The sequence below is a fragment of the Sturnira hondurensis genome, unplaced genomic scaffold, assembly GCF_014824575.4.
Source record: "Sturnira hondurensis isolate 20B ecotype Veracruz unplaced genomic scaffold, ASM1482457v3 Scaffold0019006, whole genome shotgun sequence".
Lineage (NCBI taxonomy): Eukaryota > Metazoa > Chordata > Mammalia > Chiroptera > Phyllostomidae > Sturnira > Sturnira hondurensis.
The window spans coordinates 12922374-12935579 of record NW_028091637.1 but is presented as its reverse complement, the minus strand read 5'-3'; the positions used below and the strand labels follow the sequence as shown (position 1 = coordinate 12935579).

Genomic DNA, 13206 nt, shown 5'->3' with positions numbered 1-13206 from the left:
TGAGAATCTAGTGACGCCGCTCTCAGGACCCACATGGGTGCCGGTCAGCTGCCTCCACTACGAATCCTGCTCTAGAGGAAGAAAATGACACAGGTGGACACCGTATCATCAGCTTACTTTTATTTGAAACAAGTGGTCTTTTTTTCCATCTTGTGTTCCTAGATGTGTAGGTTTCCTAGGAGAGTGGGATGTCAGAGAGAGGGAAGTCAAACTTTTCAGAAGTTAGCGAGCTCCGTCTCTGCTGCCCACGGTTACAAAGGGCAGTCGCGGAGCGCGCTGACCAGGCAGAGGGGCTAGCCTGGCCACTGAGAGCTGCTCTGGGGAACGCGCTGGCTCCACGGCTCTGGCAGCCCAGTGTTTCTTCTGCTGGTTGGGAAAGTGTGAGGAAGAAAGCAGAACTTAGATTTGGTTATGATCTTGNAGTCAAACTTTTCAGAAGTTAGCGAGCTCCGTCTCTGCTGCCCACGGTTACAAAGGGCAGTCGCGGAGTGTGCTGACCAGGCAGAGGGGCTAGCCTGGCCACTGAGAGCTGCTCTGGGGAACGCGCTGGCTCCACGGCTCTGGCAGCCCAGTGTTTCTTCTGCTGGTTGGGAAAGTGTGAGGAAGAAAGCAGAACTTAGATTTGGTTATGATCTTGACTTGCCGTAGGCGGCAGGGATGTCCACACTTTTGGTATCTCTGGGCCGCCCAGGAAGAAGAAGAGTTGTCTTGGGCCACACATTAAATACATTGCGACACATAATCACAAAAGAATCTCATAATGTTTTAAGTAAATTCACAGCCCTCCCGAGCCGCATGCGGCCCGCAGGCCACAGGCTGGACCCCCCTGTGTAGGGGTGCTGACTAGGTGTCAGCTGCTGCTTTTACTCATGCACAGGTATCCCTCGGCCCAGGGCCCTACTTTAATATTTGTGCTTGGGAACAAGGAGCCCCCACCCCAGCTCCAGGCCAGGAGCAGCACCATGATCCTGCAGCTGAGCCTGGTTAGCCCTTGGTGGCCCGCATTCCTTCACCCACTAGCTTTTGTGGATTTTTGCTTCTTCCAGCATTATGTTTCTGTTTTCTTTGTTCCAGCGTCTCCTCTCAGTCCCCCTCTTAACCCCTGACCTCTGTCCCTTGGGTTGTTTTCTCCTGCTCAGGGCTCACTTCAGCCTGTGGGAGTGCCCTCGGCCTTTGAGTTGTCAGTCTGCGAGTCAGAGTTTGCAGGGTTTTGAACAGGGAAAATGATCTTTGTACTTCGGTTTGTCTTTAAGTGGGAAATCACTGCTCTTGGGAACAAATGTTGTATTTCGTGCCTGATAAATGTGTGGAAATGTGTTGAATAATGAGGTACCTTTCTTTAACACCATTAAAGCCTTCATGTCTTGATAGAACTGTAAGTTTATCAAATAATATTTGCTGGTTTTAAATTTAAAGAATTATTTTTTATTATTTCTGTACTTCATTACAAATTCATTTTACAATCTTTATAATTTGTTTTAGATGTAAGGCTACGAAAACTTGCTGGAGAAAAGGAAGAGCTACTATCACAGGTAAAGGCTTTCTTTTCATTGGGAGGTCAGGTTAACTGTAACTGAATTGCATGGTAAAATGGTAGAGACGTGCTTATTTTAAAGATCAGACTCGAGTAAGATTTGAAGGATAAAAATACTCATATATCATCTCCTTGTTGTCTCTTATTCTTTGAAAAAAAGTATAGGACACATAGTTTGAGGGTCAAACAGTCCTACAGAGCTAGTTATGAAGACCGAAGTGCTCAGCCCTGCCTCCTCCACCTTACCCATGACCATTCCTACTTGGTGCTTTTATCTAATTCTTTTGGTGCATACTGCTCTTGTTTATTTGTCTATAACATGCTTATGTTGCTTCTCAACTGCTCTGTTTGGGGCATCTCTGTTGCCATCCCTCTGTGGAAGGTGAACATTCAGCTTTCTCTCATCCCCTGCCCCTACCATGCATGCATGTGAACTTCCCATCCCTACATCCGCCCAATAAAGAGACAGCGTCCTTCTAGTCTGTTTACGTTGCTATTAGGACTCTGTAAACACTACCCGCAGTGGAGCCATGGCATGTTCTGGGATTGCCTTTCATCTCTCTCACAACTCTTTATTCCCCCCAAAGTTAGTATTGTAGCATTCCTTTTCATTTGCTTGCTTTTCTGTGTGTTTGTTACTAATTTAGTTGCAGGCTTACCGGCAGTAAATAAATCCTCGAAGTGTGTTCAGATGCACGAAGTCTTCTCTCGGTTCCATCCTTTCGACTCTTGGAGACCCTGACTTAATGGTTCTGACTTAAAGGCTCGTTCCCTCAGTGCAGAGACCTGTCCGCCCTTCGTCGTCTTCTAGGCTTTCCTCCATCTGCCTCCCTCCTTTTATTCATTTTTGTATTTTAGTACATCTCCTGTAACTTCCTGAGAAAAGGGTATGTGGGCTATATATTTTTCTTAACTTTGGAGGCCTAAAAATGTCTTCATATTACCCTCTTAGCTGATTGAACAGTTTGGGTATAGAATTCTGTGTTTTAATTGTGTTCCGTCATCTTTTCTCTCTCTCTCTCTCTCTCTTTTTTTTTTTTGAAATTGCTTCATTGTCTTCTGACTTCCAGCATGGCTATTGAGAACTTCAGGGACATTTTGTTTTTGATCTTCTGTATGTGACCCTTTTCCTCTCATACTCTTTCTTCCCAGTGTTCTGAAATTTCACAGTGATTTGGAGTTTTCACGCGTGGTCTGGGACCCTGTTGGTCTGAAGAACTCCTGTCCTTCAGTTCTGGGGACTTTTCCTGAATGATTTTTTTTCCCATCGTCTGTGTTATCTCCTTTGGAAACTCCTATTCAGTCATTCAAATGTCAAATAAGAGTCCCCTGTTTAACTGACAGGCACTGTTCTCGGCATTTGGGATATTTCAGGAGCAAATCAGTTAAAAAAAGATTCCTGCCCCCATGGACCTTGCATTCTAGTGGTAGGAGACCAGGCAATGAACAACCAATGTAATTAACAAGTAAATTATAGGGTATGTTGGAGACGTGTGTGTCTCCAGCCACATTAAGCTGTGTCGGTGCAGGCGGGGAGTGGGTAGAGTTAGGTTTTACCAGGCGAGTCTGAAAGGGCAGAGGAGGTGAGAGGGTGATGCCCTAGAGATTAAATTGGTGAGGAGGTTTGAGTGGACATCCAGGGAGACATCGAGGCACGGGCGCAGTGGATTGCAGGCGCCAGTGGGATCACAGGATTTTTGGAGTTGGGGTTCAGAGAGAATGTGCTGGAAAGATCTGGACTAGCAGTTAGAAGATACATGGATTAGAAGTATGTAGGGACTGCTGTATCTAATAGGAAATACAGTACGCGACTGTGGGGATGAGTGGCTGATGGCAAGAAGGGATGATGGCAAGATCCTTGGCGAGGAGGTGGTCCGGAAGCTGAGATATCACTTGTAGCAGAAATCCTGTGTTTAGCTGTATTTTGAAATTGCCAAGAATTAAAGACAAGAATGGTTTTGATGAAGTGGGAGACAGCAGCTAAACCAGCGGAGAGAGAGTAGGATGATGGCAGTGATGAGGGAAGTTAGTGTGCGTAATTGGAGGAGGTCAGAGTAGGAACTGGGAGTCTCGGGGAGGAGAGAGGGAGAACAGTGGCAACAGCGGGGAAACCCGGAGGCACCCATTCCATTTTCAGGCTCAGCAGCAGGGGGGCCGTGGGAGAAAGAAACAGCTTGAGAGGGCCCAGAGGAAGCAGGGTCCTGTTAGAGCACCAGGTAAAGGGAGTGCCCAGACACGAGATCTAGGATCAGCAGGGATTGCTGGTGATGGGCTGGTGACCCAGAGGGCACAGCGGGAGAGTTTCAGACTTGGGGAGAAGTTGGGAGATGAAGACAGAGTAGGGTTTGTACAAGGCCTTTTGGGGAAGAGTGCAGGAGAAAGTATGACCCTGTTTCAGGTGGACATAAACAGGAGGGACGGGGTTAATGAGAATAGTCTCCGTTCACTCAGGGCAGATAGTTAATGGGGACCCTCTGCGTGTTGAAGGGGCGGCGGTGCCTGGGAAGCATGGCGTTAGTCCCAGTGCAGAGCTCGCCCTTTCCCCTTTCGGGGAAGGGCGTGGCAGACTTGTTCCTGGTGCTTAGGCTTCCCCTTGACCCCTCCTAATGGAGTTGAAGACACAGTAGGGGAAGCCACCTGGAACTCTGAACATGTGGACTCACCCTTGGTCCTTGAAGAAGGATGAAGAGAAGGCATGGGGAGGCTCCATCCGTATGTCTCTGTCCCAGAAGTAGCACTGTTTGTGCGGGGTGTGGAGGGCGTGGGTAGACTTACTCTGAGTCATTCTTGCTGTGATGGTAAGAGATGTAGCATTTGGGGAAACTTGACTTATTTCTGAAGGAGGGGACATCGAATCTCTAGCACTGATGCTCTTTTGTTTTGCTCCAGTTTTTCCATCTCCTTTTGCCTTTTTGCTTTACTTTTAAAAGAGTTTCTCAACTTAATCTTCTAATATTTTTATTGAGTTCTCCTTTCACAGATAACTTCACTTATCTCAGAGGATAGTGAGAGACTGGTTTGTTTTCTGATGTTTTCTTCTGTTCGCAGTTTGTTTCCTTCCAGATGCTCTTTTATGTCTGTTTATTCCGTCTTCAGTCCAAGTGCAGGGTGCTAGCAGGCTGGCAGGCAGCTCTGAGGAAACGGGTGAGCTCGTCCAAGTGTTTGTGAAGATTGATGTGGCTGGTGTTTCCTTGGGAACCTTCGATGTGGGAATGCTGGTCTTTTATTTTGGGCTAGCCAGAGTTCTATTTCCACATGACTCCAGTCTCCTGCCTGAGGGTACGGGCCCAGCTGTCTGCATTCTGGAACCAGAGTGGAGACTAGAGGCCTCTGAATTCAGTGCTGCTCTGTTCACCTAATCTCCTTGTTTGCTACACGTGGGACTCCTTCCTGTCTCCACTCAGCCTTATTTTTTCCTCCATCCCCAGTCCCTTTCATTTTTTAGTTTCTTTATTTTGCAAATAAAAGCAGCATCCAGCTTTATTAGGGTATAACTGGTGTAGAATAAGGTGCACGTACTGAAAGTGTACAAAAGTCCCTCTGTTATTTTCCCAGGGCTGTTACTACAAACTACCGCAGACTGGGTAGTTAGGAACAGAAATGCATTGTCACAGTTCTGGGGACTAGAGGCCTAGTTCAAGGTATCAGCGCTGTGTCGCTTCCTTCCAAGGCCTGTGCAGGGACATATGCCCCATGCTTCTCTTTGAGCTTCCTTGGGTATCTTTGGCTTATAGATGGCATTCTCGGTGTCTTCACATCGTCTTCCCTCTCTCTGTGTCTCTCTCTTCATCTGGAATTCTTTCTATAAGGACACCAGTCATATTGGTGTAGTGCTCCTCCCTACTCCAGTCTGACCTCATCTCAACTCAGCAATGAAATGACTCTTTACAAAAAGGACATGTTTTGAGGTTTTCAGTATCTGAACATATGAATTTGACATCATTATGAGTCAAAACTCAACTCCTAACAATGCCTGTGGAAGGATCACCGCAGTTAAGATGGTGAAAAGATTCACAAGGTTCCAAAGTTTCCGTGTCCCTTTGTAAACCTTCTCGCTGCACCTCCCTCTCTCCCCCTCTCCAGGCAGCCACCGACCTGCTTTCTGTCACTATAGATGAGTTTGCACACTCCAGAGCTCCATATAATTGGAATACGCCCTTCATACACTTAGAGACTTAGCCATGCTGTTTTCCATGTCAGTAGTACTCCCCGGCTTCTTTTTGCGAGTGGTAATTCCATTGTGTAAATATAACAGGTGGTTTATCCTGCTGATGGACTTTTGGGTTATTTTTAGATTTGGCTATTATGAATAAGCTACCCTGAAGGTCCTTTATTTTGGGTAAGATAAGGTAGGTTATGTAGCGAAACTAAAAAATATATTTCCCATGATTTCTGTACACAGAAAAATTTCTAAGTAAGAATATTTAACCCAAGTCTAAAACAAAACACAAACATCTAACTGCCCATAGAATTTCCATTTTGAATACAAATAACAAGAACATACGGGAAAGTCGTGTTCTGAAATCCTTCACAACTAATAACATGGTCCCTGGTGCTAGAGCTCGCCCCTTAGGTGTTTGTTGCCAGCTTCTCCTCGCACCTTCAGCGCTGGCCCCCACGAGGACCTGCCTCCTCCTTTGACGTGGCCATCGGGCCAGGCGTCTGCCTCCTCCAGAGCCTGGATCCTGCTGACGAGCCTGTTCCTCTTGCAGATTAGGAAACTGAAGCTGCAGTTAGAGGAGGAGCGGCAGAGGTGCTCCAGGGGCGACGGTGCTGCGGGTGGGGACGTGGCCGGACTGCAGAACGGCGCGGACCTGCAGTTCATCGAGATGCAGAGTAGGTGCTGTGCAGGCCCTCCCCGGTCTGCCTGCGGGCCGTGTCCTGGGAGCGGGGTCATAGCCCATGTACCTCAGGAGGGGCTGCTGCAAAGGCGGGTTAGCCCTCAGCTAGTCCAGAAGAGCAGTCCTGGTCAGTGACGGGACCGAGCAGAAGTGTGCTGGCCTGTGTGCCTCGGGGGGGTGACGAGAGCACTCTCCCCTCTGCCCTCTCCCAGGCAAGTGGTTTCTAGGAACAGTTTGCAAGTAGTGAGAGCCACGTCAACTTCAAGCTCCCATGTAGTGCTGTTCCTAATTACAATTTTTTTGTGTGGAATTTGTCTTGGAATAATTGGGGGATTATATTTGAAACTAATTCACACTGATACTGACTGAGTACCTTCAGAATTTTGTTTTCTTGTTAACTCAAATTAATTATTATTAGATAGATTTTAAAACAAGGTCATAAAGCCTATTCAGTTTATCTCAATTATTCTAGTTTTTTTCCCCCCTTTCTACTTTTGACCCCATATTATGTTATTTTTTAAAGATTTTATTTATTTAATTTTAGAGAGGAAGGGCTGGAGAAACGGGAGAGAAACATCAGCGTGTATAAGATACATTGATTGGTTGCTTCTCACACGCCCCCAACTGGGGACCTGGCCTGCAACCCAGGCATATGTGTGACTGGGAATTGAACCAGCAGACTTTTGGTTCGCAGGCTGACACTCAGTCTACTGAGCCACACCAGCCAGGGCATGACCCCACATTATTTTAAAATGCCTACTGTATTCACAGTAATTCCATGGTAGGGACAGTTCAGAAGCCATTCATACATAATTAGATGTATAATTTACTGACAGGAAATAACTTTTATTTTTCCAATTTGAATAGTGGCATTTCTGGTAACTTATTTTAGAATATTGGTTATTCCGTGGCTTTTTCATCAAAACATTCTGAATTAGGCCAAAGAGAAAAAAACTGCTTGGATTAAGACTTAATACTGTTAATACCTTCTTTTGAGGTTATTGTTACTGGATGTCAAGTTATCACCCTTGTGATACTGCCAGGTGAATATTTTGTTCTAGAAATGCCATTTTGACACAGAGGGTTGATAAAGACAGGGACCTGATGAGAGGGTGGCTGAGATGGTGAGCTGAATGAACCACTACGATGGCTGTCAACAGTCTTAGAGAGGGGACAGGGATGGGGATAGATTGGAGATTGGCCTAAAGCAGCAAAATCAAAAGGAGTCGTACTGAGGGGCAGTGGGCCTGCATTTATTTATGTGTGAGTGCAGGTAGGCATTGCCTGGCGCTTGTGAAAGGCAGGAAACAGTACCAGCTGGAACAGTACATGGAGGTGAGCTGAGCAGTATTAGAGAAGGCTGGGCCTGGCTTGTAAAGACAGAAGCAGGCAGCCCCTGCCAGTGTAGCTCAGTTGGTTGGAGCAACGAACTGTGCACCAAAAGGTTGCAGGTTTGATCCTTGGTCAGGACACATCCATGGGGTGTGGGTTCAATCCCCGGTTACAGTGTGTATGGAAGACAACCAATGTTTCTGTCTCACATCAGTGTTTCTTTCTTTCTTTCTCCGCCCGCCCCCCCCCACCCCCCCCCCCACCAAATCAATGAAAAAATGTCCTTGGATGAGGATTAAAAAAAAAGACAAAAGCAGGCAGCTCCCTGCACCAGAAAGCCCTGGCATCTGTGGGGTCCAGCCACTGCCTAGGCCGTGAGCATGGCACTTGGGGGGGGTGGATTTCCAAACACGGAATGGCGGAGGCGAAGGACTTACACTTTTGAAAAGAGGAAGGGTGGGTGGTTTGGAGAGTGAGAAGGAACATTCTGATAGTAAGCTGCCGGAGTGAATTAAAAAAGTAGATCCTAAAGCTTCTGTTTTAGAGTCCAGGAATGGGGATCCAGTTAGAACAGCCTCTTGCGTTCAAGATTATACAGGTAGTTTTAACCTTAGTTATGGCAACAGCACAAAAGTTCTTGAGTTAGGTAGATTACATAGGGTAATCTCCTGTAAGACTTAAAATCTCGACCCTGTCCTCATTTCAGACAGTGACTGTTAAGTTTGGCATGCTGGAGGGAATTTTTTGTCCCCTGTCATTTATAAACTTCTCATTTTAAATGATTTACTTCTTAGGTCAAATGTATATCTACTGATTTATATTGCTTTACCCATACCATATCACCACATATTATTGAAAAGCATTTGTTTCAGCAAATATATGTTAAGCATACACTATGTGCAAAGCATTTGGCTGGATACAGGGGGGACTCAAAAAGGCTAGGCAAGGCCCCTCTCCTTGCATAGACGTTAAGAGTGCATAATAAATATTATAAAAGAATGCAAACGAATGCAACAAGGGAAGAAGTTATAGTTAACTAAGGAGAGTCGTGAAGAAAGTGAAAATTGAGCATAACCTTGGAGGTTGGTTGGTTAAGACTTCAATCAGAGGTGGGGAGCGAGGGGCACTTGTGGAATGGGCGAGCAGGACTGGGAGGTGGGAAGGTGCAAGGCTGGGGTCCCGGAAACCCAGGTGCCTAGTCCTGTGAGTGCAGAGGCTCCCTGGGCCATGGGGCTGCCAAGAAGCCTGGCTGACAGGGCTCCTTGCCCAGCGTCCCCCTCCACACATCGTGGAGTGAAGGGTTGCGTTTTCTTCTAACTCCTGACCCAGGGGGTGCTGTTACAAGGCAAGTGCTGAGGCGTGTAGCACCCACAACCCCAGAGGCCAGGCCACCTCGAGTGCCTGAGGCCATACCTTCCCCTCTCAGAGGTGATTCACTCTTCTCTTCTGTTCTAGGAGATGCTAATAGACAAATTAGTGAATACAAGTTTAAGCTCTCAAAAGCAGAACAGGATATAACTACCTTGGAACAAAGTGTAAGTACTTTTCGTGTAGCAGGTGATTTAAATTCCCTTAAGGCACATATCCTTCCTGCATCCAAGCTGCTAACAAATGAGTGCCTAGGCTTCTTTGGGCTGCCTTACCCTTGACCTTCTAGAACGGTTCTGTATTAAAGTGCGAAAGCCAGCAGAGAACACCTGGCAGGGCACATCTGCCTTGTTTTCTGTGAAAACACAGAAGATGTAGCTGTAATTCTGTTTTTTAACAGATACTTCATGAGAATTCAGGAAGATCGTAGTTTATTACAAAATGTTTACTGTACATTTCAAGATGTCTAAATACTTTTCTATTTAGTGAGTCCCCAGCAGTGTTACTTTGGCACTTAAACAGTATGTTCATCATAACTTATCATGGGAACTTGGCCCTATAATGACTCGATAGCTGGAATCCTTTGGGGACAGTTCTTGATTTTTAAATAGCAGCTGGGTTCTGAGAAGACCTATGACTCACCCTACGGGGACTTGTTAGCGTTAGATTACTTGGGGTTTTAACGACATTGTGTTTCCATCGTGGCTGCAAAAAAGTGGTGGCTGCTAGTGCCCAACACCAGAGGCTTGTGCTCTGTCTGCAGATCAGCCGGCTTGAGGGACAGGTGCTGAGGTACAAGACTGCTGCTGAGAATGCCGAGAAAGTGGAGGACGGGCTGAAGGCAGAGAAGAGGAAGCTACAGCGAGAGGTACTGGCTCTAGCCTGCGGCCTGGGCAGCATTCCGGGAGACACTCCTGTGGGAAGGAGGACTCTGCTGCATCAGGAACTTAGTCCCGGTCCCCGGGACAGCAGTGGAGTCGCGCGTTTGTGCTGCTTTTCAGCCTGCACAGTGACTGCCATTTGCTTGTATGTTTTGTTAGATAATAAAAAAGGGACGATTTTTATTTTTGTTTGAGACCAGGTCTGTTTCTCCAACCGCTGCAGGTCCTGTCTGACTAGGGCGCAGCAGCATTGCTGTACACCAGTGGCCGACCAGGCCGTCACAGTTAACATATGCCCCCGCCCCAGAAAGCTGAAAATGAAGTAGCACTTTGCTTTGTTTCTGACCTGAGAAGTGACCACGTTCTGTCTGTTTCCAGTTACGGACAGCACTGGACAAGATCGAGGAGATGGAGATGACCAACAGCCACCTGGCCAAGCGGCTGGAGAAGATGAAGGCCAACAGGACAGCACTTCTGGCCCAGCAGTAGGGAGGCCGCCCGTGTGCTGCTCCTGGGGCTCCGCCCAGAAGGACTGACTTCTGTCCATTGACAAACCCCTTTCAGTACTGTTTGAGTTTTGTCATTAATATAGCCACCTTTGTATTTTATAATTTATGAGAGAATGAAATAGGTTTGAATCTTCATGAATGAACATTTTGGATTTTGTTTGTAGTTTAATTCTAGACTAAGAACTAGTCCATGCTGGGGTTCTTTATTCCCGTAATTTCAGTCAAGTTTACTCTCCATTCCCCCTCAGCTGCCTCAGTGCGCGGGCACTCGGAGGCCGGGGGTCGGAGGGTGGCGATTCTGGGAGTGCCCACTGAGCGGCGAGCCGGAGCCTCAGAATAACCCAAGTGCCTTCACCACAGTGCAATTCAGCCTTCAGTGATCCTCAGCGGTCACAGACATTTACCGTTGGTATCAGAGAGCGCGTTTATATTTTAGAAGGGACAAACAAGTTCACAGGTGGGGAATATATATGTCACTAAAATTTATATGTTTGGAGGAAAAGCCTTTTTTTTGTAAAATATTTAAATTTATATAAGAAAATGTTAGGAAAAGATATGCTTTACTGCATGGGGCAGGGGAAGTCCAAGGCCTAATATTCTTAAAGGAAGAGTAGGGTCCTTAGTCTTCAACTTCGGCTGTGCTGTATCTTTTGAAGTATTTCATCTGCTGCTGCTTTGTGCAACGAAACCTCAGACAAGCCCAGTTCGGGGGCAGGGCAGGCAAGTGGGGCATCTGCCTGAAGATTCTATTAAACACACCCTTTTGCTGACCACGGTTGGTGCTGACACACTCGTCGTTAGAGGAGCCTTTGAACAAATCATGGCAACCACGCCTCACGTGCCCCCCTTCTTTTCTCTCCTTCCTAAGGAAAACTCTGGAACATAGGACTTTTTCTTTGGAGAACTTTAGTTTCCTCTTTAAAGGTACACAGTTCAAGAGGTTTCTGTCATCAAGTGTAGTCATTTCGTAGGATTTGTGATTCTCTATTGCTCTCAGAATCAAGATGGTTTTATGGAAATTATTATTGTATCCAGTGTGGATAAAGTTCAATAATAAAAGGTCACATGAGAATAAAATTAGACCTGAAACTAGATAATAAAGGTAACTCGAATATGAATAAATTATTCTGTTGTTTAGAGTAATCAGCCCTTTGTTTTTAGCATAAAGACAGCAGTCTCTTGAATTAAGATGATTTGCTATTGCAGGGGGGCGACGTGTTCAGAGATTGAGGTTGATCCCAGAATCCCCCAGCTGGAGCCAACAGTGTGGGCCCGCTCACACGGCCTTGGGGACCCTCTTCCTCTGCACCTGCAGTCACTCGGTCCCTGTCCTTCCCAGGCCCGCGGACTCTCTCCTCTGAGATCCTGGGTCTGCTCTTCAGAAGTTGTAAGTGTCGGGACCAGTTCTTGCCCCTTTGTGGCATAGGAAGTGTCTCTGCTGTCCCTGTCTTTCCCACGGAGTGGCCCCGCTGCCCTGTAGGACAGTTTGCTGTTCTTCCTCACAGAGCTTTCTTCATTCAGTCTTGCAATCTAAGTTTTTCCTTAAAACTATAGGCATTTTTCCTTTCTGGGCTGACTTCATATTTCTGGTTAATATTAAAGTGGCTTATTTTAATAGCACTCACAGCTTAAGTTCACGTTTTCCCATCATCCTTCAGACAATACCCAGAATTTTCATTATCTTAAGCTGGTGGAAGTCACAGCCATTAACAGAGCAGTCTACCCTAAAAACGCACACAGTCACCGGCTGCATAAGGACCGCAGTCCTCTCAAAGTCTTTTTTACATTCAGAATCAGTTGTTCTTCAGTTATTGGCAATACCACCAGGTGGTTAACTCGGCTTTCTCCACAGGCAGTGTCATCGGGTCCCCTTCATGTTCAGGAGGATCTCTGTCAGAGGCACCTGAACCCACGTCCTATCTGTCACCCGATACCAGAAACTCGCCGGAATACAGAGTCACAATCTCTGGGGTCTTCAAGGCCTTGCTAGAATTCTTATCAGATGCCCAGGGGGCTTTCACATTACTTTTGAGATTCTTTAACACTATGAGGTATATGCTAGGTGAAAATTGGTCTAGAAAAACTTCCCAGTGTAATGAAATTAAATACCAAGTCATGTTAAGACGAATCTGACAATTTATTTATATTCAACCCACCACTAAAGCCTGTCGAGCTACTAGCTAGAAGGCAAATGGGAGCCTCCAACCCTAAGACCGAGCACACCAAGATCCAAAGGGAGTCGGCACCCTCCGTGTCCGTCAGTGACCCACTTAACACCTCTCAAAGACTCTGTACAGGTCGGGCAGGTTGGCAAGCTGCAGCACAGTTCCGTCTTCTGTGAAGCGTTTCGGAGGCAGGAGGTGTGAGCGGCAGGCTTTGTAGACGATGTGCTCCACAGTCCACTTCCAGGGGTGTGGCGCGGAGCCGGGCCCTCCACTCTGGAAAAGACGTGTCGGGTCGTGAGCCTCCCTGTTTGCTGCCGGCATCACTGCCTTCCTGGCCGGTGTGCGTGCACTGGGCTGGGAAGTCTTGGTAGCTTATAATGGGCTGTGCTGCCCAACGCTTGTGAAAGCCTCTGAGGGAGCCTAGAGGCCTGAACTTGAAAGACGAGGCGGGGAGTGCAGAGCCTGGCTCTCCGCAGACTCTCCCCAGACCCCATTTCCACTCAGCGGTGAGCAGATGCGTGTTACTGAGGCAGCATGTCACGGAGTGCCTGAGCCTGACTCTGATGTTTGGAGAGC

At 46.9% G+C, this 13206-nt stretch overlaps 2 protein-coding genes across 18 annotated transcripts in view; one reads left to right on the top strand and one right to left on the bottom strand.

The window, feature by feature from the left end:
* Positions 1 to 11587, top strand: part of LRRFIP2 (LRR binding FLII interacting protein 2) — a 104631-nt gene extending 93044 nt beyond the window's left edge. For all 16 annotated transcript variants that reach the window (XM_037070696.1, XM_037070694.1, XM_037070698.1 and 13 more), the window contains 5 exons: positions 1483 to 1532; positions 6247 to 6370; positions 9163 to 9242; positions 9839 to 9943; positions 10335 to 11587. In XM_037070696.1, coding sequence (XP_036926591.1) covers positions 1483 to 1532; positions 6247 to 6370; positions 9163 to 9242; positions 9839 to 9943; positions 10335 to 10445 — 470 coding nt within the window. In that variant the 3' untranslated portion in view covers positions 10446 to 11587. The remainder of the gene's footprint in view (positions 1 to 1482; positions 1533 to 6246; positions 6371 to 9162; positions 9243 to 9838; positions 9944 to 10334) is intronic.
* A 996-nt stretch (positions 11588 to 12583) lies between these two features.
* Positions 12584 to 13206, bottom strand: part of MLH1 (mutL homolog 1) — a 36456-nt gene continuing 35833 nt past the window's right edge. The window contains exon 19 of one of the 2 annotated variants that reach the window (XM_037070692.1): positions 12584 to 12906. In XM_037070692.1, coding sequence (XP_036926587.1) covers positions 12736 to 12906 — 171 coding nt within the window. In that variant the 3' untranslated portion in view covers positions 12584 to 12735. The remainder of the gene's footprint in view (positions 12907 to 13206) is intronic. The other variant, XM_037070693.1, reaches the window with a different exon arrangement.